Source organism: Syzygium oleosum, unplaced genomic scaffold (assembly GCF_021117445.2).
Source record: "Syzygium oleosum isolate NSW1041296 unplaced genomic scaffold, Sole_v2.1 Sole_v2.37, whole genome shotgun sequence".
Taxonomy (NCBI): Eukaryota; Viridiplantae; Streptophyta; class Magnoliopsida; order Myrtales; family Myrtaceae; genus Syzygium; species Syzygium oleosum.
This window is the reverse complement of record NW_026607521.1, coordinates 1,260,715-1,286,361: the sequence shown is the minus strand read 5'-3', so window position 1 is coordinate 1,286,361 and position 25,647 is coordinate 1,260,715. Positions and strand designations below refer to the sequence as shown.

Sequence of the window (25,647 nt, the reverse complement as noted above, 5' to 3'; positions counted from 1 at the left end):
AAATATAAATAAGTATTTGATATTATAGATTATACGTCTAATAAATTATACGGACTATTAAACTCATGAATCATGATTGATTATTAAAGTGGTAATCACGACATTCCCTCTAGTCTCGATTTTAGGGGCATTTTGGAAATTTTAATGCGACTCTCCTCTTGTTACATACGTCATTCGTGAAGCCAAATGGAATATTAATTATTTTTGCTAGAAGTTTGGACCGATTTTGATGTTGCGATGAAGCTAGGGGCGGGCTTGGACTTAGTCAAGCCTTTCGACCCGTGACGATGATTTAGCAACATGTGGTAGAGGCTTTCCCTAAGTCAAAAGCGTAGGGTGTAAAAGGATGGGACAATCAAACAAGTTAGGTGAGGAGACATGGATGCGTTCTCTTGGACCTACCATAGAAGGAATTTTAATAATTCCGTACATTGGAGAAGTTTGTCTAAATATTTAATACTCCACACTAGTATACCGGTGACTAATCTTATCCAAAATTAATATAAATTTACACTTGAACTTACCATGTCAATTGAGTTATTTTCATGTGTCATTTAGCTCAGCAATTTCACGGCAAATTTGCTATTTTTGGTAATCCCAAAATTAGTTTGGGGTAAATTTGTTACGGATATATCGATTTTGAGATTTTTTGTGCCATTAACTAAATATTTAATCAGGACCCCTCTAACGAAATCCATGCCTTATACTCATACACATCGGCGCATGATTTGCATCGAATATGACCGACAAGATCAACCAAAAAGACTCGACTGAATTACGAACTCGAAATCTTGACCCGCTTGACCGCACAAATGAAATTTCTCCGCACTCAATTTCTACCACAAGTTATTTATTTATTCGTCTATTTTTACTCGTGCCGTGGTTATTCCCGAGTAGAACTGATCAATGAGCGGAGTCCCGATCCGATCGCGACGCGCGGTTGGATCGGGCGTAGTTCATTGCCCCAAACACGCCCCATCGGGTGAGATCGGGATGGATCGGGCCTTATAGCTAAACACCCACGGTCTACCCGTGAACTAAAATTTGGGCCCATTTGAACCGGGCCGGCGCGGGCGGCGGCCCGTGATCGGGTCCCCGACCCGAGCGCCGACACGTCTAGGGTTTACAGCAGCTTCAGCTTCGCTGCGCCGTCTATTTAACTCCCCCCTTCGACTCTCAGATCGTCCCCACCCACGAAAACCCTCACGTTCTTCCGCCGCCTCGTCCTCCTCCTCCTCCTCGTCTTCTTCCGTCGCAGAGGTCTCAGATCTTCTTCCATCGTTCAGATGGCTGCGCATTCGCTCGTTCTTCTTCCCCCCTATTCCCGTAGCCATTAGCCCGGTGCGGTTGCTTCGCTCGAGTGGCGGCGGCGGCCTGTGATGCGAAAGAATTGTCCGTACCATCTGAGACGACCGTCTCTGATCGACACCTCAAAAGCTCTAGCTCTCTGAGGCCTTCGCCGCTCTCTCTCTCTCTCTGGCGCGGCTATTCTCGCTCTCGCTTCCGGTTCGATTTTTCTTTTCGCTTTTTTATTAGCCTCTCTTTTGGCGATTCGTTTCCATCGTCTGCGAATTTTTGGGGGGGAGGCAGTGATGATACGAAAACACATACCATCAAACTCTGAAGTCCAGATCATCTGGGCTTGTTGATGAGATCCGTAATCGAGATTCTCTGAGCCTTTTTCCCTTTTCTTTTGCCTGAAAGTTTTCCACTTCAGTTTTGATTTTTTTTGGGTGAGGGAGATGAATGGAAAGGCAACAAATTAGAGTCACTGTGACGCCTTTGCTTCCCATGGCGTATTCAGCGCTGTACGTTGCCGAGATCGACATGGAGCTGAGATTCTGGCATTTCGCCCCCCCTCTCCCGGGGCTTTGTGCATTCAGACGCTCCTACAAAATCTACTACCATAATCTCTCTCGAGTTCCCCCAGTTCTTGAAATTTTGGAAATTTTTAGAAGATTTTAGGAGATTCGGATTCGAAGATTTTCGCATTCGATCATTGTGAAAATTTTGTCGACCTGCGAGACTTAAAGATTTTTAATGAATTAAAAATTGAAATCTAAAAGTTAATTTTGACAAATTCGAAAGGTTTTCGAAGTAGTTGTAAATTGTTAATGTGGTCAGAACTGAAATGTTTAAAGTTCGGTAATGATTCATTAAATAATTTACATGAAAATCAAAAGACAAATGTGCAGAAAATACGTGAAGAGGACCTAAGGTCGGACCATGAAGTATGCAATCAATTTAAAGGGTTGATTCATTATACGTATACTCATTTTTTATACGAAGAGGATCTTAAAAAGAATCGCACCAATTGCATTTATAATTGGAATAAGCAATTTTATAAATTTTTATACTTATTGCTAATCGGGTTTTTCCTCATTTCAATAAATCTCTCTACATTTTTTTAATTAAATCATAATATGCGGGACGAACATAGGGTTTGATGATACGACATAATTCTTATCATGGACATGTGTTCATTCGGGTCGATCCATGTTAACATATTAAGTTAGACCCATCCGATGCTGTGAGAACACCTAGTTTCTGCACACAAAAGTGGATTGAACTTGGAGGATTCTCAAAAAGAGACCCAGTTAGACATCAAGGTTGTTTTCGAGTTTGAGATGGCCAAGTACGTTGGAGTTTCCACTGCCAAATGCCAGATTTTGTTTGAAATCAGTGATCTGGGCAGGGAAATTGACTGGAAATGAGATTTGGAAAAATCGACACTTCCTCTGGATTCGGACACTCAGATTTGGTGCTTAGTGTCAGAACAATAGTATAGTTATGGAAAAATTGCCCGTTCAATCATAAACTTATTATATGCGTATCAATTCAGCTATAAATTTTTCAATTTTGTTTTAAATCTTTGCTATAAATTTTTCAATTTTGTTTTAAATCTTTGCGCGAAATCTCAATGTAGTCATTCCAGCCAATTTTTGCTGAAAATCGCTAATGTGACAGTGTGTCACTATCGTTGATAACTGGATCGTCACATCAGTATTTTCAGATGAAAATTGACCGAAAAGATTACAGTGTGATTTCGCACAAAGGCTTAAGATTAAATTCACAAAATTAAATATGTTTAGGATTTTATCGGATAGGATTTTATTGGATAGTTTCTCCGTATAATCAACCAAGAAGCAAATGGAGGACCACCAATAATATTAACTCACAACACAATGCGTGAGTGCAAAACCGTTGAAGAGCCCTTTCCAGTGATATTTATGGGTTTGGGTTTGCATTGACACAGGAACAAATTTTTGGTATGAAAATGCAAGAATAAGATAATTGAGGTTGTTTTTGCAAGTAAGAATAGGACAATAATGATAGTCCTTTTGCTTCTAGTGACCAGTTTTGGTAATTGCAGGGAATTGTTGGACTAAATTGCAACATGTTCAAGTCAAGCACGTGCATAGAGAAGCCAACCAATTTGTTGTTTTTTTTATTCACGATGTACCTTTGCAGATTCAACGCGTTCTTTGAGCCGGATAGAAGGTTAGATACGCAACGAAGAAACCAGCGCTTCTTCGGGTTGAGTATAGATGTGGCAAAATGAATTTAGAATCCATAATTAATGATGCAACTTAAGTCTTAAAAACAGGTTTAAATAGGTCCAAGAAATAAATGCCTTACGCTTAAAATAAAAAGGAATCATCCCATTTCAAACCCATATGAAAAATAGAGAACTTTTTCATAGGTTTCTAGTAATAACGAATGCATCAAATGAAGTTGGAGATGTCATTTTAATTTTTTTTTAATTTTTCTGAATTAATTTATTGTATTTTATTTTTTTCTCTCTCTTTTTTTTTTTATGAAGTCCGACGAGGGTCGCCGACACTAGGCTCGTCAGCCATTGGGCAAGGGCCTCAAAAGCCCTCGCCGGTCGCAGGCGATGATCCTAGCCCTCGCCCAGATCTAGCGAGGCCCTTGCTAAGCGTTAGATTTTATTTGAAATTAGTGATTTAAACATGGAAATTGAATGGAAATGAGATTGGAAAATCAACACTTCCTCTAGATTCTGACACTCAGTTTTGGCGATCGGTGTCAAATAATAGTATTGCTATAGAAAAATTACCCAATCTATCACAAACTTATTGTACGCCTGTCAATTCAGTTGTAAACTTTTTGATTTTGTCAATTTAGTCCTAAATCTTTAAACGAATCCTAATGTAGTTATTTTGGCCAATTTTCATCATAACCACCGGTGACGATTGAATCGCTACGTCAGCGATTTCCAGTAAAACTTGATCGGAATGACTACGTTGGGATTTCGAGCAAATGTTTATGATTAAATTAATAAAATCGAAAAGTTTATGCCTGAATTAGTATATATATAATAGATTTAGGATTAATTGGACAGTTTATCTGCAAAGCAACCAAGAGGCAAATGGAGGAACTAACACCGACAATATCAACCCACAAAACAATGGGGAAGTGCAAAACCCTCGAAAAGCTCTTTTCAATGATAATTATGGAGCTGGGTTTGCAATTGCATTAACACAAAAACAGATTTTCGGTATAAAAATGCAAGAAATACAGTAAATGAGGTTGTTCTGGCAAGCAGGAATAGGATAGCAATGATGGTCTTTTGCTTCTAAAACTGACCGTTTTTCATAATTGCAGGAAATCATTGGACTAAATCGCAACGTGTTCAAGTCGAGCACGTGCATGTGTAGAAGCCAACAAATTTGTTGTTGTTTTTTTTTCTTCTTCGAGTCAGATTGGAGGCTAGATATGAAATGAAGGAACCGGTCCCTCTCCTATTCGGGTGGTGCGATGGAAACTGCTGTAAGCTTGTCTTAGAAACGACACCTTCGATTCACCAACATTCCATTTGTAAAATCTGTTAATTTTGATGTATCTTTCTCCCTTTTTTTCAATATGCATCGTAAAGTTAATTTCATGGTCGACACGGGCTCGGCGCTATTTCTTATAAGTTCAGCATTCGGAGAAATTGTTGCAAACAAGTCCATCGGAATATCTCTGTTTCACAAGTTTAATAGAAGAAAGGGGTTAACAATATATGGCAAAATTATATATAGTTAGAATAGTAGAGAATGTTGGTTTAAAATCGAGATTTAGTGATATTTAATGATATTTCTATATACTTATAACTAATTGTCCAAAAAATCATAAACTTATTGTATGGCGGTCAATTCAGTTTTAAACATTTAAATTGTGTCAATTTAATCCTAAACTTTTTGACAACTTACAAATTAATTATAAACTTTTCAATTGTGTCAAATTAGTTCTAAACCTCTCAATAATTTGTCAATTTTGATTGGAAATTCACGTTGACGGTTTAGTCGGCATTAGCCATCTATGTGCCATGTATTGATGTAGATAACTTTCGCTCTTTTTTTTAATTCTATGAATTTTTTTCTTTTTTTTCCTTTCCTTTCCTTTTCTTGCTTTTTTCTTTTTCCCTCCACCGGCTATCGCTGAGGCTCGTCGATGACTGGTGGAGGTCACTAGCCTTGGGTGATAGTCGCCCTTGCCTGGCCTAGCTAGGGCCGCCTTCACCTGGGTTGGTGTGGGCAGCCCTTCGCCAATTGGGCGAGGGTCTAACGAAGGGCTGCCCTCACTAGCCTAGGCTCAGGCCTCCCTTGCTTGAGGTCGACGATGACCAACAGAGTGAAAATGTAAAAAGAAAAGGAAAAGTTTAAAAAATTATAAAAATTATCCACGTTAGTACCAGGTGTCCTAGCGCCGACCGTGTCACGTAGGACGGCCGACGCTGATTAGACCACCACGTCAGCGATTTCTGGTAAAAATTGATTGTAAGGACTAAATTGGCAAATTGTTATATTTAGAACTAAATTGACAAATCATTAAAAATTTAAGGATTTAATTGACACAATTGAAAGATCTATGATTAAATTTGCACAATTGAAAGATTAAAGACTAAATTGGCTATCATACAATAAGTTTAGGACCTTTCAGACAATTTATTCAATTTATAAAAAAATATTTAAAGTAAAATAAATGGATTCAGACAATTTATTCAATTTATACAAATTTATTTAAAATAAAATAAATGGATTTACAATTCTTTTGAAAACTTTCAAATAAGGATAAATTTCGAACTAAAAATATATTTGTCAAATGAATAATTATAACTAATTTTCTTAGGTAAGGACAAGTATATTCAAAAAATTGTGAAAGAGATATATCTCGAGCTTTAGCTCAGTAAAAGATACTTCGATTATAATGAATAAAGATGTATTTCTAACATACATAAACTACCTTCTTGAACAAGGATTGGAAAAATTATTCTCGAGCTTTAATTATTGCTTTTTAACATGGACTCTCGAGTGACGGATTATCATATCACCAACAACAAACAAAGGATTAATGTGCAACCTCACTACGTAAATTGTAATAGATTCGAGCCCTTTTAAGAGTACAGAGCTGAAGTTAACAAGAATATTCGAACCGATTTTCACGAACGATGAAAAAAGCTACGGTGAAAATTAATTTTTCGAAATTATTATATCATTATATCTTGCGTCTTAATTTAACTTAATATCTTATGAGATGAGAAGAGATGTTTGGCCAAAGAAGAAAAAGAGATTTTTTTTTCTTTTGTGGAAGGGTTTTTCAATTTATAAAAGTACCAAAATTGCCCATATGCATAGAAAAAAAGAACAAAATTGTCCTGGATGTTGACTAAAGATCTACTTTGAGTGGACGAAAACGCCCTCCACGCGCCGCCTTATACCCATGGGTAAAATCGGGAATCCACCTCAAAGCCCTACTGTTACGTCTGCTTCAATTCATCATCATCTTCTTCAATTCGTAGATCTCAATCCAAAGCACAGAAAACCCAAAGAGAAACCTCCTCCTCCTCCGTCTCGCCATAAGCGCACGCGCATTCCGATTCTCGCTGTTCGTCGCCAATTGGGCTGGCGAGCTCGCCGATGAACAGCAATCTCCGAAGCAAATCGCGTTCTTGACGGCCCCGGTGATTCTCAGTTCAATCGGAGGTGCTGAGAATTTTTTTTCAATCGAGAAGTGTTCGTTCATGCGCTTTTGGGTTTTCGATTTTCACCGGCGGGGTCGATTTACCCTTTCTTTATGCTAAATTTGTCGGATTGTTGGGGGGTTTTGATGATTGTGCTGGTTTACGTGGTTTTTGGGATTGATTTCTGCGAGATTTATGATCAATTTCCCTTGGCGGAGTAGCCCGGTGGAGCTGAAAGCTGCTTGTGATTTGATTGACATGGAGTCGCATGTTGTCTGTTTACCTATTGGTTTAGTAAATTTGGGTGGTGGTGAAGTGCTGTTGTAATTTTCACCGTGGCGCGTTTCATTGCGGATTCTTTGATTGTAGTACCATTATAATTCGATGCATGACGCGCGATAAGCTGTTAGCTTGTGTTGAGTTCCAGAGTTCTGCGCTGACTGACTGACTGGAAAACTTGGGTGTTGTATGGATGCTCATGTTCATGTACCCAGTATAGTTTGCAAGGGCGTGCTGAATTTCGTTGATTCGTGTAGGTTTAGTTGCCGTTCGTAGAGTTCTTGTGCTCTGAAAGGTCGCCATGGCTGCGTCGGAGGAGAATAGTGCGCTGTTTCCTATTTTCATTTTGACTATAATGGCGCTGCCTTTAGTGCCTTATACCGTTATGAAGTTATGCCGTGCTGCTTCCAAAAAATCAAAGATCATGCACTGCCAGTGTTCGGAATGCTTGAGATCAGGGAAGTATCGCAGGTCAATATTCAAGAGGGTGAGTCGAATGGTTGACTTTTTGAAAGCATTTGTTGTTTTTGAATTGTGTGGGGGTTGAGTTTATGACTGCATGTTCTCTTTTTTCTTCATTGTTGCAGATCTCCACGTTTTCAACGTGCAGCAACCTGACGTTAGTACTTCTCTGGGTCGTGATGATATTTCTAGTCTACTACATTAAAAATATGAGTGGGGAGGTAAAATCTATGTGGAGAACTTTTCTATTGATCTATCTACATATGTATATGTCATCTCTTATTGCCATCATTGCCTATGAATCTGAGTTTCCTGAATGTCGCTTTTCACTGAGTTGTCTTTTTCCTGGCATGCATAGATTCAAGTTTTTGAGCCATTTAGCATTCTTGGGTTAGAACCTGGAGCCTCAGATTCAGAAATAAAGAAGGCGTATAGAAGACTTTCAATTCAATACCATCCTGATAAGAACCCTGATCCAGGTTGATAGTTTTACAAATATCTTCAAGGATGATTTAGTTAAATAATTCATGTATCCTAAGAGCTGACTTTGTATATATGTGTTATCAGAGGCAAACAAGTTTTTCGTGGAGTACATTTCCAAGGCTTATCAAGCTCTCACTGATCCTATATCTAAGGAAAATTTTGAAAAATATGGTCATCCGGATGGGAAGCAGGTAACTTGTTGTTTGAAGCTGTCTACTAATCTGATTAATATCCTTTGAGAAATCTTAAAATTATCCTGGTCTTGTGCAGGGATTTCAAATGGGTATCGCTCTCCCTCAGTTCCTGCTGGACATCGATGGTGCTTCTGGTGGAATTCTTCTACTTTGGATTGTGGGCGTCTGTATTCTTTTGCCACTAGTTATTGCCGTGATATACCTCTCAAGGTCATCAAAGTATACTGGAAACTATGTCATGCATCATACACTGTCCAATTACTATCGCTTAATGAAACCTTCTTTGGCCCCGAGGTATGTGGTCCTTTCTGAGTATATGTCCCATTCGTTTTGTTGCTGTATGCGTGAAGAGTTATGTTTATGCTATTGGATGTTAGTGATAAGAAAGACCTACCATTTATTGTTGCTATATACAAAAGGAAGGATGAAATTGTCAGTTTAAGTTGTAACTTTTGTTCTGATGGTAGGATGCTGCCATCGTTCATGCAGTTAACATGTCCTTTGTTTAACTTTTACTACTCTCTTTCAAGCATCTTCCTGATGTTGTAATATGTTTTTGGTGAACTCTTAGACCCGTCAAGTTGTATAACGCTCCATTTCTCTCGTCTACCATTGCTTGCAGCAAAGTTATGGAGGTCTTTATCAAGGCTGCTGAATTCATGGAAATTCCAGTCCGAAGGACTGATGAGGAACCCCTTCAAAAGTTGTTTCTATTGGTCAGGAGCGAGTTGAATCTGGATCTCAAGAACATCAAGCAAGAACAAGCTAAGTTTTGGAAGCAACATCCCCCATTCGTTAAGGTGAATGCAGCAAGATTGTCATTAGTAGCTTTCTGTCGAATTTTTTTTTTCAAGTGATTCGGCACTTAATAAAGATGTGCTTGGTGCTTTGATTTCTTTCAGACAGAATTGTTGATTCAGGCTCAGTTAACAAGAGAATCGGATTCCTTGTCTCCAGCTTTGGTTGGTGATTTCAGACGTGTTTTGGAACTTGCACCTCGGCTACTTGAAGAATTAATGAAGGTGCTGTTTAGTTACTTAGTGATGATTGGTGGGGGGAAGGGTTTATTCTATATGTAATTTGCATGCTTTCTATATAGAAACCATTTCTCTTGCGTCCTTCTTCATTCTTGTTCCTTTGTATTGGTCAGTATCTTGGCAGTAATTTTTCATGCAGTTCCATGCAGAAATTATTGAATCTTTTTATAGCTCTTTGCTTGACATGTGTGTTTCATATTATTAGTGTTACAAGAACTGAGATACTAGTATTTATGCTATATGAAAACCTTTTTGATCGTGTTGGTGTTCTTTGTTGACATATTGTGAAACCATTCAGCTAGCTTTTTATCCTCTTCCTCTCAGTAATGTTTTAACTTTTCATTCAGATGGCTGTCATTCCTCGCACTGCCCAAGGACATGGTTGGCTGAGGCCTGCAGTTGGGGTTGTGGAGCTTTCTCAATGCATTATTCAGGTGCTGAAGCTGAGAACTTAATCTTTATTAATTGTTGTCGTCGCCTAATTCCATAGATTTGGGTTGTCAAGGAAAGACACATTTGCCATTTATGCTTTAATAGTCTTGATGCATGAGTAAGTGATTATGAGTCAAGGAGATTGATTTTCAATCTTCTGAACAAATACTCTCTGCCTCTCTGTCTCTCTGTCTCTCTCTCACTCTATGTGCATGTGCATGCATGTGTGTGTGTTTGTTGTGCTGAGGTTCTGTGTTACTTGGAATCTTCTGCCGTGATCTCTGATGTCCAACATTGTGGAGAACTGAACTCAAAATATGTAGTTACATTAGTTCATTGAAACTTGAGTATTAGCTAGTAGCAGAGAGTTGTATGAAGTACAGATGCATCCATTGACAGTATGACGAGCAAAATGACAAATACCTGATGATCTGAAGGGTGATACTACAGGCGACGTTTGGTAAAACTGAAAAATAATTGCTGAATATTTAAGCTGCAAAGTTTATGTGTTAACCATTTCAAGTGCTGGAAAGAAAAAGCTGTTTGATATTAACTGATTGGTTGATGAAATGTTACTAATTTCTTACCAAATACAAAATTATGATTAGTATTGGTAAGTTTTAACAATATAATTGGCCAGATTCTAATAACAATCATTCATTTTCTATGGGAGGAATTTAGAAACCCTTACTTATCAGATTAAGTGAATTCTGACTGTAAATGCCAATTCAGCTTATGAAACCAACTTCATCTCATTGAGTGCTAAATTTTTAGTTTTCAGCACCTGATAGGGGTTATCAAACAGGCCTTAAGCCAATATTCACGATCTCAAAGGTCTGACGTGCACTCTTCTCTAATCTGGAGGCCGATTTGCCATTTACCTCTTTTTTTTATAATGCTCACTTGCCTTTGTTTTCTTTTTGCAATATATCTGAGATGTGGAGGAATGTAGAGTTGCACCAAATTTCAATGTACATTATCGCTACTAGATACAAAATTATAACTAATCCAGTGGAGCATGTGGGTGTTTTATGAATGTACTGTAGGCTGTTCCTCTCAGTGCAAAGAAGACAACTGGAGGATCTAGTGAAGGCATTGCACCTTTTCTGCAGCTACCGCATATCAGCGAATCTGTTATTAAGAGGATTGCTCGCAAGGTGAGTATATGATTGCTACATGTGTTGTCTCTGGTCAGAGATCTATTCTATACTATTCTCAGGTTGGTCATGATATGCCTGATGTTTGAGCTTAAGGCTATCCTTTTTTCTGTTAATTAAAATGAAATGTTGACCAGTTGTTGCACTTGGTGGAGTGACTGTGAGCCCATCCCTGAATCTTTTGTATTACTGGGATTTGTAATATCGTTTTCAATGAAAATTGGCACTTCATGATGCATTACACTGCAAGTCCTGCCTGCCCTGAGCAATTAGGAACCACGGCATCACGGATTTTTTTCTTCCTCCTAAGCTCCCTCTTTCTAAGTTCTTCACTCATTATCTTTTGCAGAAAGTGAGAACATTTCAGGAGCTTCGGGACATGTCTCTTGAGGACCGCGCCGAACTGCTCCAGGCAGCAGGCGTCTCCAGCACAGAAGTACAAGACATAGAGAGAGTTCTAGAGATGATGCCTTCTCTATCAATAGAAGTTACATGCGAGACTGAAGGTGAAGAGGGCATACAAGAGGGCGATGTGGTCACGATTCAGGCTTGGGTTACACTCAAAAGAGATAATGGACTTGTCGGCGCCCTACCTCATGCTCCGCGGTACCCTTTTCACAAAGAAGAAAGTTTCTGGTTTCTTCTGGCAGACCCCAACTCCAATGACGTTTGGTTTTCTCAGAAGTTGAGTTTCATGGATGAAGCGGCTGCTGTAAGTGCTGCCTCTAAGGCAATTGAGGAGACAAAGGAGGGATTGGGAGCAGATGCAAAGGAAAAAAGTAAGGCCATCAGAGAAGCAGTGGAGAAGGTGAGGGGTGGCTCGAGGCTGGTCATGGGCAAGTTTTTGGCCCCAGTGGAAGGGAACTACAATTTGATGTGTTACTGCTTGTGTGATTCGTGGATTGGCTGCGACAAAAAAGTGAACTCAAAGGTGAAAGTTCTCAAAAGGACTCGTGCAGGCACTAGGGGCGGCGCTGCACTGGAAGAGGCCATCGTGGAGGATGGGATCGAAGAGGAAGAGGAGAATGATGAAGAGGAGTACGATTACGAGAGCGAGTACAGCGAAGATGAGGCCGACGAGCAGGACTCGAAAAAGAAGGGCAAGACTGCTAACGGCACGGTGCCTAAGAAGGGCTCAAGTTCGGAAGGCTCGGGGACGGATGAGGACTGACCACAGTTCAATAGAAGAGACGGTGTGGAACTTCATTGTGTACTTTTGACCCCTTCTAGTTACGGCAAGAGTTCTCGATAGGTCCAGGATTGATAGTTAATTTATACCGTGGATATTGGTTCGAGCCAAATGATGATTACCAAAAGAATTTTGTTTATATTTTCCTGAGGCGTCTTTCTTATTCGACGGCAATGTTTCACCAAATTTTAACTCCATGCACTGGATATGACCGCATGGTAAACTTAGGAGAAGTACGAGGATGGAGATCTCGTTCTCAGTATTTTTCTCTACATATGTTAGTTAAACTTGCTTTCCTAAACATGGAGGAAATTACTTTTTCCTAATTTAGACTTTTCTTGCAAAGATGAGAATATGTTTTAACTTATAAAATTTGAAAAAATCGACATGTCTATATATATATTTATTTTGGGATGATATGAAAAGTTTTAGTTCGGGAAAGTTGCTAGGTTTTAAAATTTTAAAGCTACAATTTAACGGGGCTCTAAATGAACACTTAGTTCACCATTTTTTGCTATTAATTGTTTTTTAAACATGTACATAAATGGCATCCTCAAAACCGATACCTTACACGTCAATTCAGTTCCCCATAATCAACAAAAAAACATAAAAAATTGTCCTGCAGTGAGCCCGATTCTCAAAGTCTACCTACACTTAAACTTTGTTTCAAGATACCTTGAATTTGATTATTTTTGCCTCAATAAATTCTTTGTACTCATCCTGGTGAAAATAATTGCCCGTCGATGAACACATGCTTGTCATGCGCACGTATCGCACCTGGCGAGGATTCGCTTAATCCCTAAATTGACCTTACCCCAAACTTCTCACACGGAAGAAGTGCCCGACTGTGTTCACTTCAATCCATGACGTTGTCATTACCTTCTTAAATCCTTAGGGGTCCTTCATCCCCGATTTTAAAATTTTGCTTGTAAAACCCTTATCTTTTATTTTCGATCTAAAAATTGGGTCTTTTTTTTTTTTCGAAATTTTGCATGGAAAAATGTGATATCGATTGCTGACCAACAATAATCAAGGATGTTTTGATTAAAACATTAGTTGCTCTCCACAAATTAGCCAACGTTGGACCCTCTGCGACAATTTAGCAAGTTCTCTCTCTCTCTAAATATTTAATTATTAAAGTATTTTCAGAGAAAGGGTACAATGTCCGCAATGAGAGATCCCTACTATGAATCTGCTCAATTCTTCAACGTAGTCACAAATCACCATCCCCTAAGGAGAGAATTTCAATTTGAGATGTTTCTCTTGCGTGAGGAAAATATGATCTCTTTCTTTTTTGTCCTTTGATGCCAAACTTGAAAGAGGATAGATGCGAATGTACTTTTCTCTTCTCCCACCTCCTTTGCTTTGTCGCTATTCGTTGCTTTGAGCGGTCGTGGATGCTTTGTTCATTCATTCTATCTAACCATCTCCTCTTTGTCCCGCACATCGTGGACAAGCACACTGAAATGATATCTAATTCATTAATAATATCAAGTGCCTTTGTTAGATGTGATATGAACAAACATTTCACTAAGTTAATCATGAATGAGATACTTTTCTTCTACCACTTAATGCATGAGATATCTTATTTGTGTTCATTCACGGTATGATTGATTCACGGTTATTGTACCTTTTTGGGTTTTTAAATAGATTTTTTCTTCTAACGAACAAGTAAGGAACCATCTCAACATGTATATATACATTTCCCACCATTCTCTCCTATACAAGCTGAAATTATATTGAGAAAAGCGATAACGTTCAAACTAAGCTAAAACATGGCATTTAGCTCCATTTCAAATTTGTGGAACGAATGGAACATCCAAGGCTTCGTCATACTGAGCCTCTCTCTTCAGGTCTTTCTCATTTTATTTGCACATCGTAAAAAGAAAATAGCAAAATGCTGTGGAGGACGGGGTTGAAGAGGAAGAGGAGTACAATCACAAGAGCAAGTACAGCGAAGACGAGGCCGACGTGCAGGGCTCGAAAAAGAAGAGCAAGACTGCTATCGGCACGGTGCCTAAGAAGGGCCCGAGTTCGGAAGGCTCGGGGACAGATGAGGACTGACCACAATCGAGCAAAAAAGACAATGTGGAACTTCATTATGTACTTTGGACCCCCCTTCTAGTTACGGCAAGAGTTCTCGATAGGTTCAGGATTGATAGTTAATTTATACCGTGGATCTTGGTTCGAGCCAAATGATTACAAAGAATTTTGTTATATTTTCCTGAGGCGTCTTTCTTGTTCGACGGCAGTTGTTTCACCAAATTTTGACTCCATGCATTGGATCACGACCGCATGGTAACTTAGGAGAAGTACGAGGATGGAGATTTCGTTCTCAGTATTTTCTCTACATATGTTAGTAACTTGTTTTCCTGAACATGGAGGAAATTACTTTTTCCTATTTTAGATTTTTCTTGCAAAGATGAGAATGTTTTAATTTAAGAAATTTGAGAAAATCGACATGTCAATATATATATTTATTTCGGAATGATATGAAAGTTTTATTTTGGGAAAGTTGCTAGGTTTTAAAAATTAACGTGGCTCTAAATAAACACTTAGTTCACCATTATATGTTATTAATTGTTTTTTTTAAGCATATACAAGGAAGAGAAGTACAAATTTTCTACTTTTCAATTTGTGGAACAAAAAAGAGAAATAAAAACTTTTTATTTCTCTTATCTGAGGATTTATTTCTCTTTTTCTTCCCACAAATGGAAAAGTAGAAAATTTTTACTTCTCATTTCTGTTCCAAACCTATTTCTGGACTAAAAATTTATTTCAGAAATAGAAAAATAAAATTATGTTACCAAACAGATTTCTGTTCCAAACCTGTTCTCGAAAACAATAGAAAAACAGATAAACAGAATGATTATCATGCGCGCTCCCGTCAACTCAATTTCCCGTAATCAACAAAAAAAATATAAAATATTATCCTGTAGTGAGCCCGATTCCCAAAGTCCATCTAACACTTAACTTTGTCGAATTTGATTATTTTCGCTCAATAATTTTGCGGCTGGCGAGGATCCGCGTACCCCTGAATTGACCTTACTTGGGACTTCTCACACGCAAGAAATGTCTAATTGTGTTCACTTCAATCCATAACGTTTTCACTACCCTTGTTGGGGTCCTTCGTCCCCAAATTTTAAAGTTTTGTTTGTAAAACCCTTACCCTCTATTTCCAATCTAAAAATCGGTTGCTTTTTTTTTTCCCTATAAAAGTTTTCGATTGTGCAGAGAATTGGCATGGAGGAAGTGTGTTTTATTCAAACGAAAAATGCCACTAGAAAGGGCACGGGGTGTGCGCATGATGAGAACGTGATTAGTGCTGGCCAGCAATCAAGGTCACCGAAAATGAGCCGAGAGAGATAATTTAGAAAGCTCTCTCTCTCTCTCTCCAAACATTTAATTATTAAAGTATGTTCAAAAAGAGAGTACACTGCCCTCAATGAATGAGAGATCCCCACTATGAATCTGCTCGATTCTTTAAAGTAGTCACCAATCATCACCCAAAGATGGAAGTCCCACGAGAGAATTTCAATTTGGAAATTGTCTCTTGCGTGAGGAAATTATGCTCTCTTTCTTCTTTTATTCTTGGGAAAATTTCAAATAATGGCTTGAAATGTCCCCATTTTCTCAAATAAAGGTCCGAAGTAAATATGTCAGTCTCGAAGAAGGGCCTAACCTCATCGGCTGGTTAATGGTATTTTCGTCCTTTACTTTTTTGATTTTTTCTTTCCTTCTTTTTTTCTTTCTTTTTTTTTATTTCCTTTTCATTGCTGGCCAGTATCAAGCGATAGCCGATGATACCGGAAGAGGGCTGAGTGAGGCCTCCCTTGAAAGCCATAGACGAGGCTAGCCCTGGCCTGGGCAACCCTCGCCTGATTGGGGAGAGTAGCCTCACCCACGACCAGCGAGGACCTGGTTGGAGCGATCCATGCCAGCAGCCAGCCGGTGAGGCCCTTGCCTAGGACTTGATTTTATGCAAAAATCGAGTCCTTCCTCTAACTCCGTCAAATTTGACTAACGAAAAATGCTGACGTGATTACTTTAAAAATTTTATTTCTCCCATGTGGCGTTAAGGTTAACTAAAGCACTAAAACGACGTCGTTTTGATCTGAATCCTAATTTTTACACTAAATCTTAATTAAATTAGGTTAAAAAAACCAAAACTTTTTCCATAAAAAAGACAAACTCAAAATAGAAAAAAAAGCTAAAACTTTAAAAAAAATATACACACACATGCACGCAAAAGAAAAAACCCTAGTGGGAGGGCCTCCTACTTGTGGCTGCCGCCTTGGCAAGGGCCAACAACTTTTAGCCGCTAGAGGCGAGGGCCAGGGCCCTCGCCAGATCAGGAGAGGGCCATGACCTTCCCCCAGATCTAGGCGAGGGTCACAAGCCCTCGCCAAGTCACCGGCAGGCGGCCATGGCAACTCCCCACTACCCTCGTGCTTGTATTTTTATTTTAAAAAATAGATTTCTTAATTTTTAATCTAATTTAACTAAAATTTAGGTTTAAGTTGTCTTTGGACGAAAATGCTCTTGATCGGCTAGAATATTTAGCTGGCCGACGAGGTCAAGCTTTTATTTGAAACTGTCATGGCCACTTCAGGCCTTTGTTCGGAGCTTTTCCATTATTCTTTGATGCCAAACTTGAAAGAAGAGAGATGCGAATGTACTTTTCTCTTCTCCCAGCTCCTTTTCTCTATAGCTATTCGTAGCTTTGAGCCATTGTGAATGCTTTATCCATTCACTCTATGTAACCATCTCCTCTTTGTCCCACACATCATATACAAGTACACCGATATGACTTATTATATAGCATTTAATTCATTAATAAATCAAGTGCCTTGGATGAAAATGCCCTCGACTGGTTAGAATATTTAGCCTGCCGACGAGATCAGGCCCTTATTTGAAATTACTATGGTCACTTCAAGCCCTTATTTAAAATTGTCATGGCCACTTTAGGTTTTTATTTGAGAAAACGATGACATTTCAGGCCTTATTTGGAATTTTTTCTTTATTCTTTGATGCCAAACTTGAAAGAAGAGAGATGCGAATGTACTTTTCTCTTCTCCCACCTCCTTTGCTCTGTTGCTATTTGTAGCTTTGAGCCGTCGTGAATGCTCTATCCATTCATTCTATGCAATCATTTCCTCTTTCTCCCACACAACATATACAAGTACACCGATATGACTTATTATACAGTATCTAATCCATTAATAATATCAAACGCCTTGTTAAATGTGATATGACCTAACATTTCACTCAACTAGTCATGGATGAAATACTTTTCTTTTACCGTTTCATACTTGATATATTTTACTTGTGTTCGTTCATGGAATAATTGGTTCACAATTCTTTTACCTTTTTGAGTTTTTGAATAGATTCTTTCTTTTAACAAATAAGCAAGGAACCATCTCAACATGTGTGTATATATATTCCTCACCATTCCTCCTATTCAAGGCGAAATTGTGTAGAGAGGAGTGATAAAAAATTCAAACTAAATAAAAGCATGACATTTAGCTCCATTTCCAATTTGTGGAACAAATGGAACATCCGAGGCATCGTCATATTGAGCCTCTCGCTTCAAGTCTTTCTTATTCTATGTGCACCTCTTAGAAAGAAAATAGCGAAATCCCACGTCGTTTTCCTCTTGTGGTTGACCTATTTGATGGCTAATTGGGTAGCTACATTCGGGATCGGGCTCATTTCTCATAGCCAAGGCAATTCGTGCACTCGTGCAACAGGAGTAGACGAAGCACTTCATGCATTTTTGGCCTTATTTCTATTGTTACATCTTGGTGGTCCAGACACCATTACTGCCTTTTCTCTAGAGGATAGCTCGCTTTGGCGACGACACCTGCTCGATCTCATCTTCCAAGTCGGTGTTGCCATCTATGTTTTTTGGCAGATATTTCCTAGTGACAAGTCACTAGTGATCCCAACGATGATGGTGTTTCTTGCTGGGCTCATAAAAAATGCGGAGAGGACACTGGCACTCAATCTCTCGAGCCTTCCGAGGCTTAGGGAATGGATGATCATATCTAACGAGGTAAGAACGGATGCATGTTCGAAGTTAGCTGAAGAACTCAAAGTTCTAGAGAATGGATATTCTGAAGAAGAAGAAGCAAAGATTGACGAGAGCATTGTGGTGAAGCATGCTTACTACTTCTTTCAAATATTCCAGGTTTGCCTTGCAGATCTCATCTTCTCAAATGAAGAACGCCTCTTAAGCCGTGAATATTTCTGCAAAGTTTTTGCGATGAATGCTTTAAGGGTGATATCAGTTGAACTCCAATTCATGTATGAGGTGCTCTGCACAAAAGTGTTGGCAATACGCTCTAAGTGGAGCTACATTTTCCGCTTCACAGCCTTCACCGAGGTTGCAATGGCTCTCGTCCTGTTCAATCGCTTCAAGAGTCATCAGCTCCCTGAACTCGATGTGGAAATTACTTTTATCCTTCTTTACGGAGGGATTGCCCTTGATGTGATAGCTCTGTTCATGGTCATTTTCTCCGATTGGACTGTTGTCGGAATCATGCACTACAAAACAAGATCATCTAAACTAAATTCATTTCTCCATGAGTTGGTATCCGCCACGGATGACCTGAGGAAGCCCATATGTGAAGTAGAGCCTAATGCCAATGCTATGTACGCAGTCTTAGACACACCATTCATATTTCGAAGGTGGTCAGAATCCATCTATGCTTGCAACCTTTTTTCCGAGTTCTGTAAAAGGAGTTCAAGAAAGATGTATAAACGCGATCAGCACTCGGGCATCATCACTTTTTCAAATATCTGCAGTTTTTCAGTCCATGTGGCTGAGAAGATCAACTCTTGCTACCACCAAGCTCGTGGGATAATCACCGGAAGGAAATTATCAATCATTGTGACTCCGAGGTACGTGTCCAAGAATCCCTTTATTAAGAAGCTATGGATCTTTATCTTCAATGAGGTGAGACGTAAATCCAGAGACGTGCATAATCCAACAGAGGCGAGGAAGATGTTTGAGGCTAGAGGTGATATGTTTCTCCAGAGTAGACCGGAGGGGATCCATTGCGGCAATCTTATAGAGAATGTCACCAAGACTACTTACCACAGCAGTATTATAATGTGGCATATTGCTACTGAAATCTGGTACAACATAGAGATACCCACAAAAAGAAATGATGAAAGGGAATTCAGCAAGATCCTTTCCGACTACATGTTGTATCTTTTACTTAATCAGCCTGATGTGGTGTCTGCTGTAGCGGGTTTTGCCCAAATCACAGCAGCAAACATTTTGTTCCTGTTAGAGAACATCAGCGATGCCAAGGATGTGGAGGAGCTATGCAAGACATTGTACGAGGATACTTTTATTCAAATCATGCTTGCTAAAACCTTGCTTTGCCAGGGGATCGAGTTGGCCCAAAAGATGAGAAGCCTCGAGGAAAGGAAGTGGATGGTGATGAGCGGAGTTTGGGTTGAGATGCTGTCTTATGCAGCAGGTCATATTAAGGGAGAGGCACATATGCAGGTGCTGAGCGAAGGTGGAGAGCTTCTTGCCTTTGTATGGCTGTTGATCGCTCACTTCGGTTGTTTGTACAAACCTGAATGGGGCGTCTATGGGGAATATGTGTTCGGGACGGAATAGGAAACACAAAATGATGATGGAAATCAAGAGGAAGCTGATTGATTATGACCGAATGAAGATTTCAACCATTACCGAATTCTTTTGGTTGTTGCCAAATTAAAGCCTAGCTCTACTCTCCTTTCCATTCTAAGTATCTTGTTTTTATCAACAACTGGGTTCATTGATTGTTATTCGACAACCAGTTGAAAAATTATTCTTCTCTTCCATGAGAAGAATATGCTCCTTTTCTTTGTTTAATATTTGATGCTAAATTTCAAAGGGGAGATGGGAATGTACTTTGGCTTTTCTCCCACCTCCTTTGCTCTGTCGCTATTTGTAGCTTTGAGCCACCGTGAATGCCTTGTCCACTCATTCTACGATATCATCTCCTCCTTGTCCCACACCTCATTTGACCCATCGATCATCCAAATGAAGATGATTTCTAAGGTTCTAGGCTTACATGTTTATTAGGACAAGACGAGATACATTAGTCATGGCTTGTTACCAATACGGCACTCACGCACTCACAATTTTTCAACCAATTTTCCCTGGGTTGGTCTCGATCAATTGGATAATCCCATTTTAGAAGAACTATAGCGTTGAATTATTATCATCTAATCTCCCGGTTAATGATTTGCGAAAAATAATGAGACTAAGTTTTTCCTGTAACATTGATCAGGTCATCGGAAATACAACACAAGACATTACATAGATATCATCTTTTTGTCTTTTGAAGAATTAGATTGGAAATGGAGCTTTCCCAGAACCAAAATAATGACTAGTCAAGAAAGAATTTTCTCGAATGATATTCAATCAATAGATCAACTAGTTCAACTTCTCAATTTGTGTTGGTCTTCTCGGTTTATACCGTAAAATCAGTATTTTTGAAACATCTCGAGCGGAAAAAAAAGAAGGAACAATCTAATTGAGATATTATTCGTCATGTTAGACCTTTCGCATCTTGTGAATTCATTTTCTGCTTCTTGCAATTCATATCAGACATTTCTAACCCAAAATCGTCGATAATTTTACCACCTATGAATATTGACATGTTAATACGTATATAATTTTTCCTTTATTTGAAAAACTGATAAATATTAATTTTTGATGGGAAAACAACAAAAAATACTACTGACTTGTTCTTGAGTGCAGAAAAACAAGCCCTAACTCTTCTTAATTTGAAAATTTAGACAAATACGCTAATGGGGTATTGCCTTACATAAACAATAAGAGCTCTGCTTCGTGATGTTCTTAATGATCGTTTCAATGAAAATTCTATCTGGTTCTTGAAAGTGAAAGTTTCCGGAATTAATAAAAATTACAAAAACACGTTTGATTGTGTGATTTTCAAAGTTCAAAAAACGTATTTCAATTTGATCGGTATATTGTGTCCTCATTGAAATCACAAATTTAGTCAACAACTAATCTTCTCATTTTTAGTTTGTAGCTCGAAGGTTAAAATTCCGCATGTGATGGATCCTTACTTGAAAACAAATTTCTGACCAAATGCATTTTCAATTCAAATTTCATTTTCAAAAGAAATTAGACACCCGAATCATTTTCTTGTACCGACAAATTGGAAGACAAGACAGAATACTTTTCTTTCAAATGAATATTTCAAACGAGAGTAAAAGTCTATTGCTAGATTGAAAATACGCGTGTTATATTTCTACGAGGCATCTTTCTTATTCGACAGGACTGTTGCACCAAACTTGAATTCCAAGCGTGGGACATGACCACATGGTAACTAAGAAGAAGTAGCGAGGATGGAGATTTCAATCTCATTTCATTTTTTATTACGTCATTATCATTTCGGTGTCCCTAGCCCTTGCGGCTAGGTAAGATCTAGGTCGTGAGCATGGGTGTGTAGCGTTTTTCTCCGCATGTATTTGTAACTTGTTTTCTTAATCATAGATAAATTTACATTTTCCCATTGTAAAAGTTTCTGGCACAGATGAGAATGTTTTAATTTTAAAATGTGAACAAATCGATAAGTCAATATTAATATATTTTGGTATATTATCACAACTGTAAATACACCCTTACTGCTTACTATATTGTTATTAATGTTTGCGCAAGCATATCAAATGATGGCATTACCAAAACCAATACCTTACCCGAAATCTCAATTCCCCGTAATCAAGAAAATATATAACAAATTCTCCTGCAGTGACATCGATTTTCAGAGTCTTCCCAGATTTTATAACTTCTATGAACTGTCATCGCTAGTAAAAATAATTGCCGACCCAGGAACATTTGCTCGTCATCCGTACATTTGGCACGAAGCAGGGATCCGCTTACCTTCGAATTGAGCTGACCCCGAACTTCTAGCATGCAGGAAGCGCCTAGCTGTGTTCACTTCGGTCCGAAATGTTCTCATTGCAGCTCTCTTTGCACATCTACAGCGGTCCTTCATCTTCAATCTTTTAATTCATGCGAGGGAAATCCTAACCCTTTCTTTTCAATCTGAAAATTGAGACAAAATTGACGTTTTTGTTTTAAGGTTTTCGATCATGCACGGAAGGGGCATGGAGGAAGCGTTTTTTTTTTTCCGGGATGAAATTGCCCTTAGAAAGGGCGCGAAATGCATGCATGATGAAAACGCGATCTTTGGCCAGCAGTTAGCTTCACCGGAGATGAGCTCTGAAGATGATTTTGTCAATGTGATCGAATTCGGAGACATTTTAAAACAAAATCAAAAGTCTGGAGGAACTTCTAAAAACCAATGAGTCCCAACATTAGTTGCTCTCCACAAATTAGCCAATGTTGGACCCTCTGCTACAATCCAGGAGGCGCTCTCTCTCTCGCTCTCACTCTCTGTCAAGTTTATTAATTAAAGTATTTTTCGAGGAAGAATACAATGTCTGCATTGAGAGATCTCTTCCACGAAAATGCTACATTGTTCTTTTTCCCACCGTCGAATTCTGAGTTGTTTTTCTCCTCTCTAAATTGTTCTTCTGCTCAAATCTCTTCAAAGCAGTCGCTAGTCATCACCATGACGAAAAGAAAGGAGAATTCCAATGTGGGAAATTTCTGTTCCGTGAGAAGAACATGCTGTCTCTTTTCGTTTTTATTACTTGATGACAAGATTCAAAGAGGAGATGTGAATGTACTTTCCTCTTCTCCCATGTTCTTTGCCGTCGCCTTGAATGCCTCCATCCATTCATTCTATGAAACCATCTCCTCTTTTTGTCCCGCACATCATTTGACCCCTCAATCATGCAAATGAAAATGTATGTTTATTAGGACATGACCTGATATGAGCGATAACCGACTTATCTTATACAAGTACGCTCATATGATTTGTTAGATATTATATAATGTTGTGTCTAGTGCAACGTAGAAAGGGGTGAATAGATTGATTATTAAAACTTGATATATTTTTACGGAATCATTAAAATCAAGTTTGATATATTTGGGATCAGCTTAATATATGCAATAATAAGCTGATGATATCAAGTGTAATATCCTTCTATCAGATAAATATACAAATAAGTAAAGAGATACCAGATGTTGCACATAAATTTTATAGTGATTTGTCTTAGATCAAGCCTAAGTCTACTCTTCCAAACTAATTTACTAGCAATCTTTTGAGTAGGTACGACGTAGCCTATGCTGCTTTTACTCGAAGCTAGTAGTTCACACCATCAAATCTCACGCACTACGACAACATTCGTACACTTCTCAAAAGAGATTACAATCAATTACAAGTACTCCTAGTAAATGAACTTGTCGGTCACAACACAACAAGAGTATAAATGTACACTTCTCCACTTGAGTCGCTCTTATCTTCTTCAGCATGCATTGATCTTCTTATATAGTCTTCAATCTTCAAAATATTTAATTTAGCCATTGAAAATAATCAACACAATTACTAGGAGATCTGGCCGCTCATACAATCAAATCTTTCAAGTAAGGATGTAGTTTTCACGAATAGAGTTGGCTATATTAGGAAATACTCCTTTTTTTTTGTCTGTCCTATTTTAACTCTCAACTCACTCTCAAACTTTTGCTTTGTCTCTTGTAGGGCGTGACAGTCGAAACCTACATCTGAAACTATACGTCCCCACTCCTAATCTCCCTTGAGAAGGTGAGGAATCGAACTCCTCACCTCCCCCTTCCCAAGTAGGAAGGGTGGCCACTGGGGCAAACCCCAGTAATTGAAAAAATCCTTTTCACAAGTGATTGATGATTGATTGGATTCTGCTTCGTTTATTCTTTCCAGAGTTCCAGGTCTAAGACTTGTCAAAATTCCTTGAGGCTTAGATTGATAGCAAAAAGAATATCTGAGTCTTCTATTCAAAATGCATGAACTTGTGAATCGCACGTTCATCTCACATGATATAGAGAGAACTGCTCATATCAGCGATCCATGAGTATCGAAGCAATCTGTTGGTAGTTGACTTATGTACAGCTTTTCATTTGATCTTTCTAAGTACATTAGTGACCAAGGCTTCATAGAAATGTTCATGTCATGGTACCTCCAATTATCTATGAACTATGTGTTCTTCCCAACTTGTTCACCCTCTATTAAGGTTCATCTAGTATTCATAGTCTTTCCACTTTTTTTTTTTGGTGTAAAATGTAAGTATTATTTATAATTTGACGTACATAAGCTTAGGGGTATTCCCCAGCATTACAAATAGAACTATGCTCACAAAACATGGAGTGTATATTGGCCAATATTTCATTTGCCTAGGAAGGTTTAATAGTTTTGTAGTGCGAAGCTTGCCCTCTGACAAGTTTACGAACTTTAGCTAAGATAATGGGGGCATCATTTGACTTATGTTCTGTGGTTACGCTTCATCCAAATGCAATAAATGGTCACTAGAAAAGATATTTTGAGAAGTCTTGCCACCAAATCCTTTCCTTTGGTAGCACTTATTATCCATTGAAGTCCTCCTAAAAACTGCTAGATTCCGTATTGTGCAAGGATAGTATGCCAAATGCTTCTAGTCCAGGTGCACTGGAAGAATAGATACTCTCTGCTTTCCATACTAGATAGATAGTGGATATCTACTTTAGGCATCCAACATAATACGATTTCTGCCGTTGGTAGTCTATCCCTACAAGCTAGCCAGCCGATAAAGTTGTGCTTGCTGACACCGCCTTTCCAAATCAATTGGTACCATCCCACAGTCGGTCCCACTCTCCTGGTTTCATCGTTTATCTCTTGGCAACAATAGCTTGGCCTAGATATAACTGAAGCTAAAGCCAGTCTCAATTGAAGAATACCATGCCAACTCCAGTAGTCTTTCCACTTTGTACTTGATTATATCAATGGTGATAGAGCATTGTTCATATAATTGTAACTTGAAATAAAACATGTTTGCATTTATCGATTAATAGTGAGAAATAGATGATTTTGTCCATTTCAAAATATCATAGGTGGTTTTCTCAACATCTAGTTCATTAATAATATCAACTATCTTGTTAGATGTGATATCACCAAACATTTCATTCAACTAATCATAGATGAGATACTTTTATACTGCCATTTAAGCACAAGATACATTGCTTGTGTTCATTCGCGGAATAAATGGATGTGCAAGTAGAATTGAGATTAAATCAATTCGATGATAAAACACCAACCTGACACAAAGCAATAAGCATCATCCGTGCATGAGATTCTTTTCTCCTACCATTGAACGCATGAAATACCTCTCTTGTGTTCATTTGCGGAATGATTAGTTCATGATTCTTTTACCTTATGACAAACAAATAAGGAACTATCTTAACATGTATATATACATTCCTCACTATTCCTCCTATACAAACGGAAACTATATAGAGAGGAGTGATAAAGTTCAAACTAAGCAGTAACATGGC

The 25,647-nt window shown here is 38.5% G+C and overlaps 2 protein-coding genes and 2 non-coding genes across 4 annotated transcripts; all 4 read left to right on the top strand.

The window, feature by feature from the left end:
* The first annotated feature begins 1,371 nt into the window (after positions 1 to 1,371).
* LOC115689778 (small nucleolar RNA snoR117) lies at positions 1,372 to 1,456 on the top strand. The gene has a single exon (XR_004006748.2). It is a non-coding gene; the product is annotated as a small nucleolar RNA snoR117 (small nucleolar RNA).
* Positions 1,457 to 1,584: 128 nt separating this feature from the next.
* LOC115689777 (small nucleolar RNA snoR116) lies at positions 1,585 to 1,679 on the top strand. The gene has a single exon (XR_004006746.2). It is a non-coding gene; the product is annotated as a small nucleolar RNA snoR116 (small nucleolar RNA).
* Positions 1,680 to 6,790: 5,111 nt separating this feature from the next.
* On the top strand, positions 6,791 to 12,340 carry LOC115689736 (dnaJ protein ERDJ2A-like). The gene is made up of 11 exons (XM_030615883.2): positions 6,791 to 6,992; positions 7,507 to 7,736; positions 7,837 to 7,932; positions 8,070 to 8,190; positions 8,279 to 8,385; positions 8,465 to 8,682; positions 9,011 to 9,188; positions 9,291 to 9,410; positions 9,773 to 9,859; positions 10,904 to 11,014; positions 11,364 to 12,340. The coding sequence occupies exons 2-11, from the start codon at positions 7,551 to 7,553 to the stop codon at positions 12,183 to 12,185; spliced, it is 2,046 nt and encodes a 681-aa protein (XP_030471743.1). The 5' UTR covers positions 6,791 to 6,992; positions 7,507 to 7,550; the 3' UTR covers positions 12,186 to 12,340.
* A 5,378-nt stretch (positions 12,341 to 17,718) lies between these two features.
* Positions 17,719 to 20,195, top strand: LOC115689720 (uncharacterized). Its single transcript, XM_030615854.2, has one exon. The coding sequence runs from the start codon at positions 17,719 to 17,721 to the stop codon at positions 19,837 to 19,839; it is 2,121 nt and encodes a 706-aa protein (XP_030471714.2). The 3' UTR covers positions 19,840 to 20,195.
* The last annotated feature ends 5,452 nt before the right edge of the window (positions 20,196 to 25,647 follow it).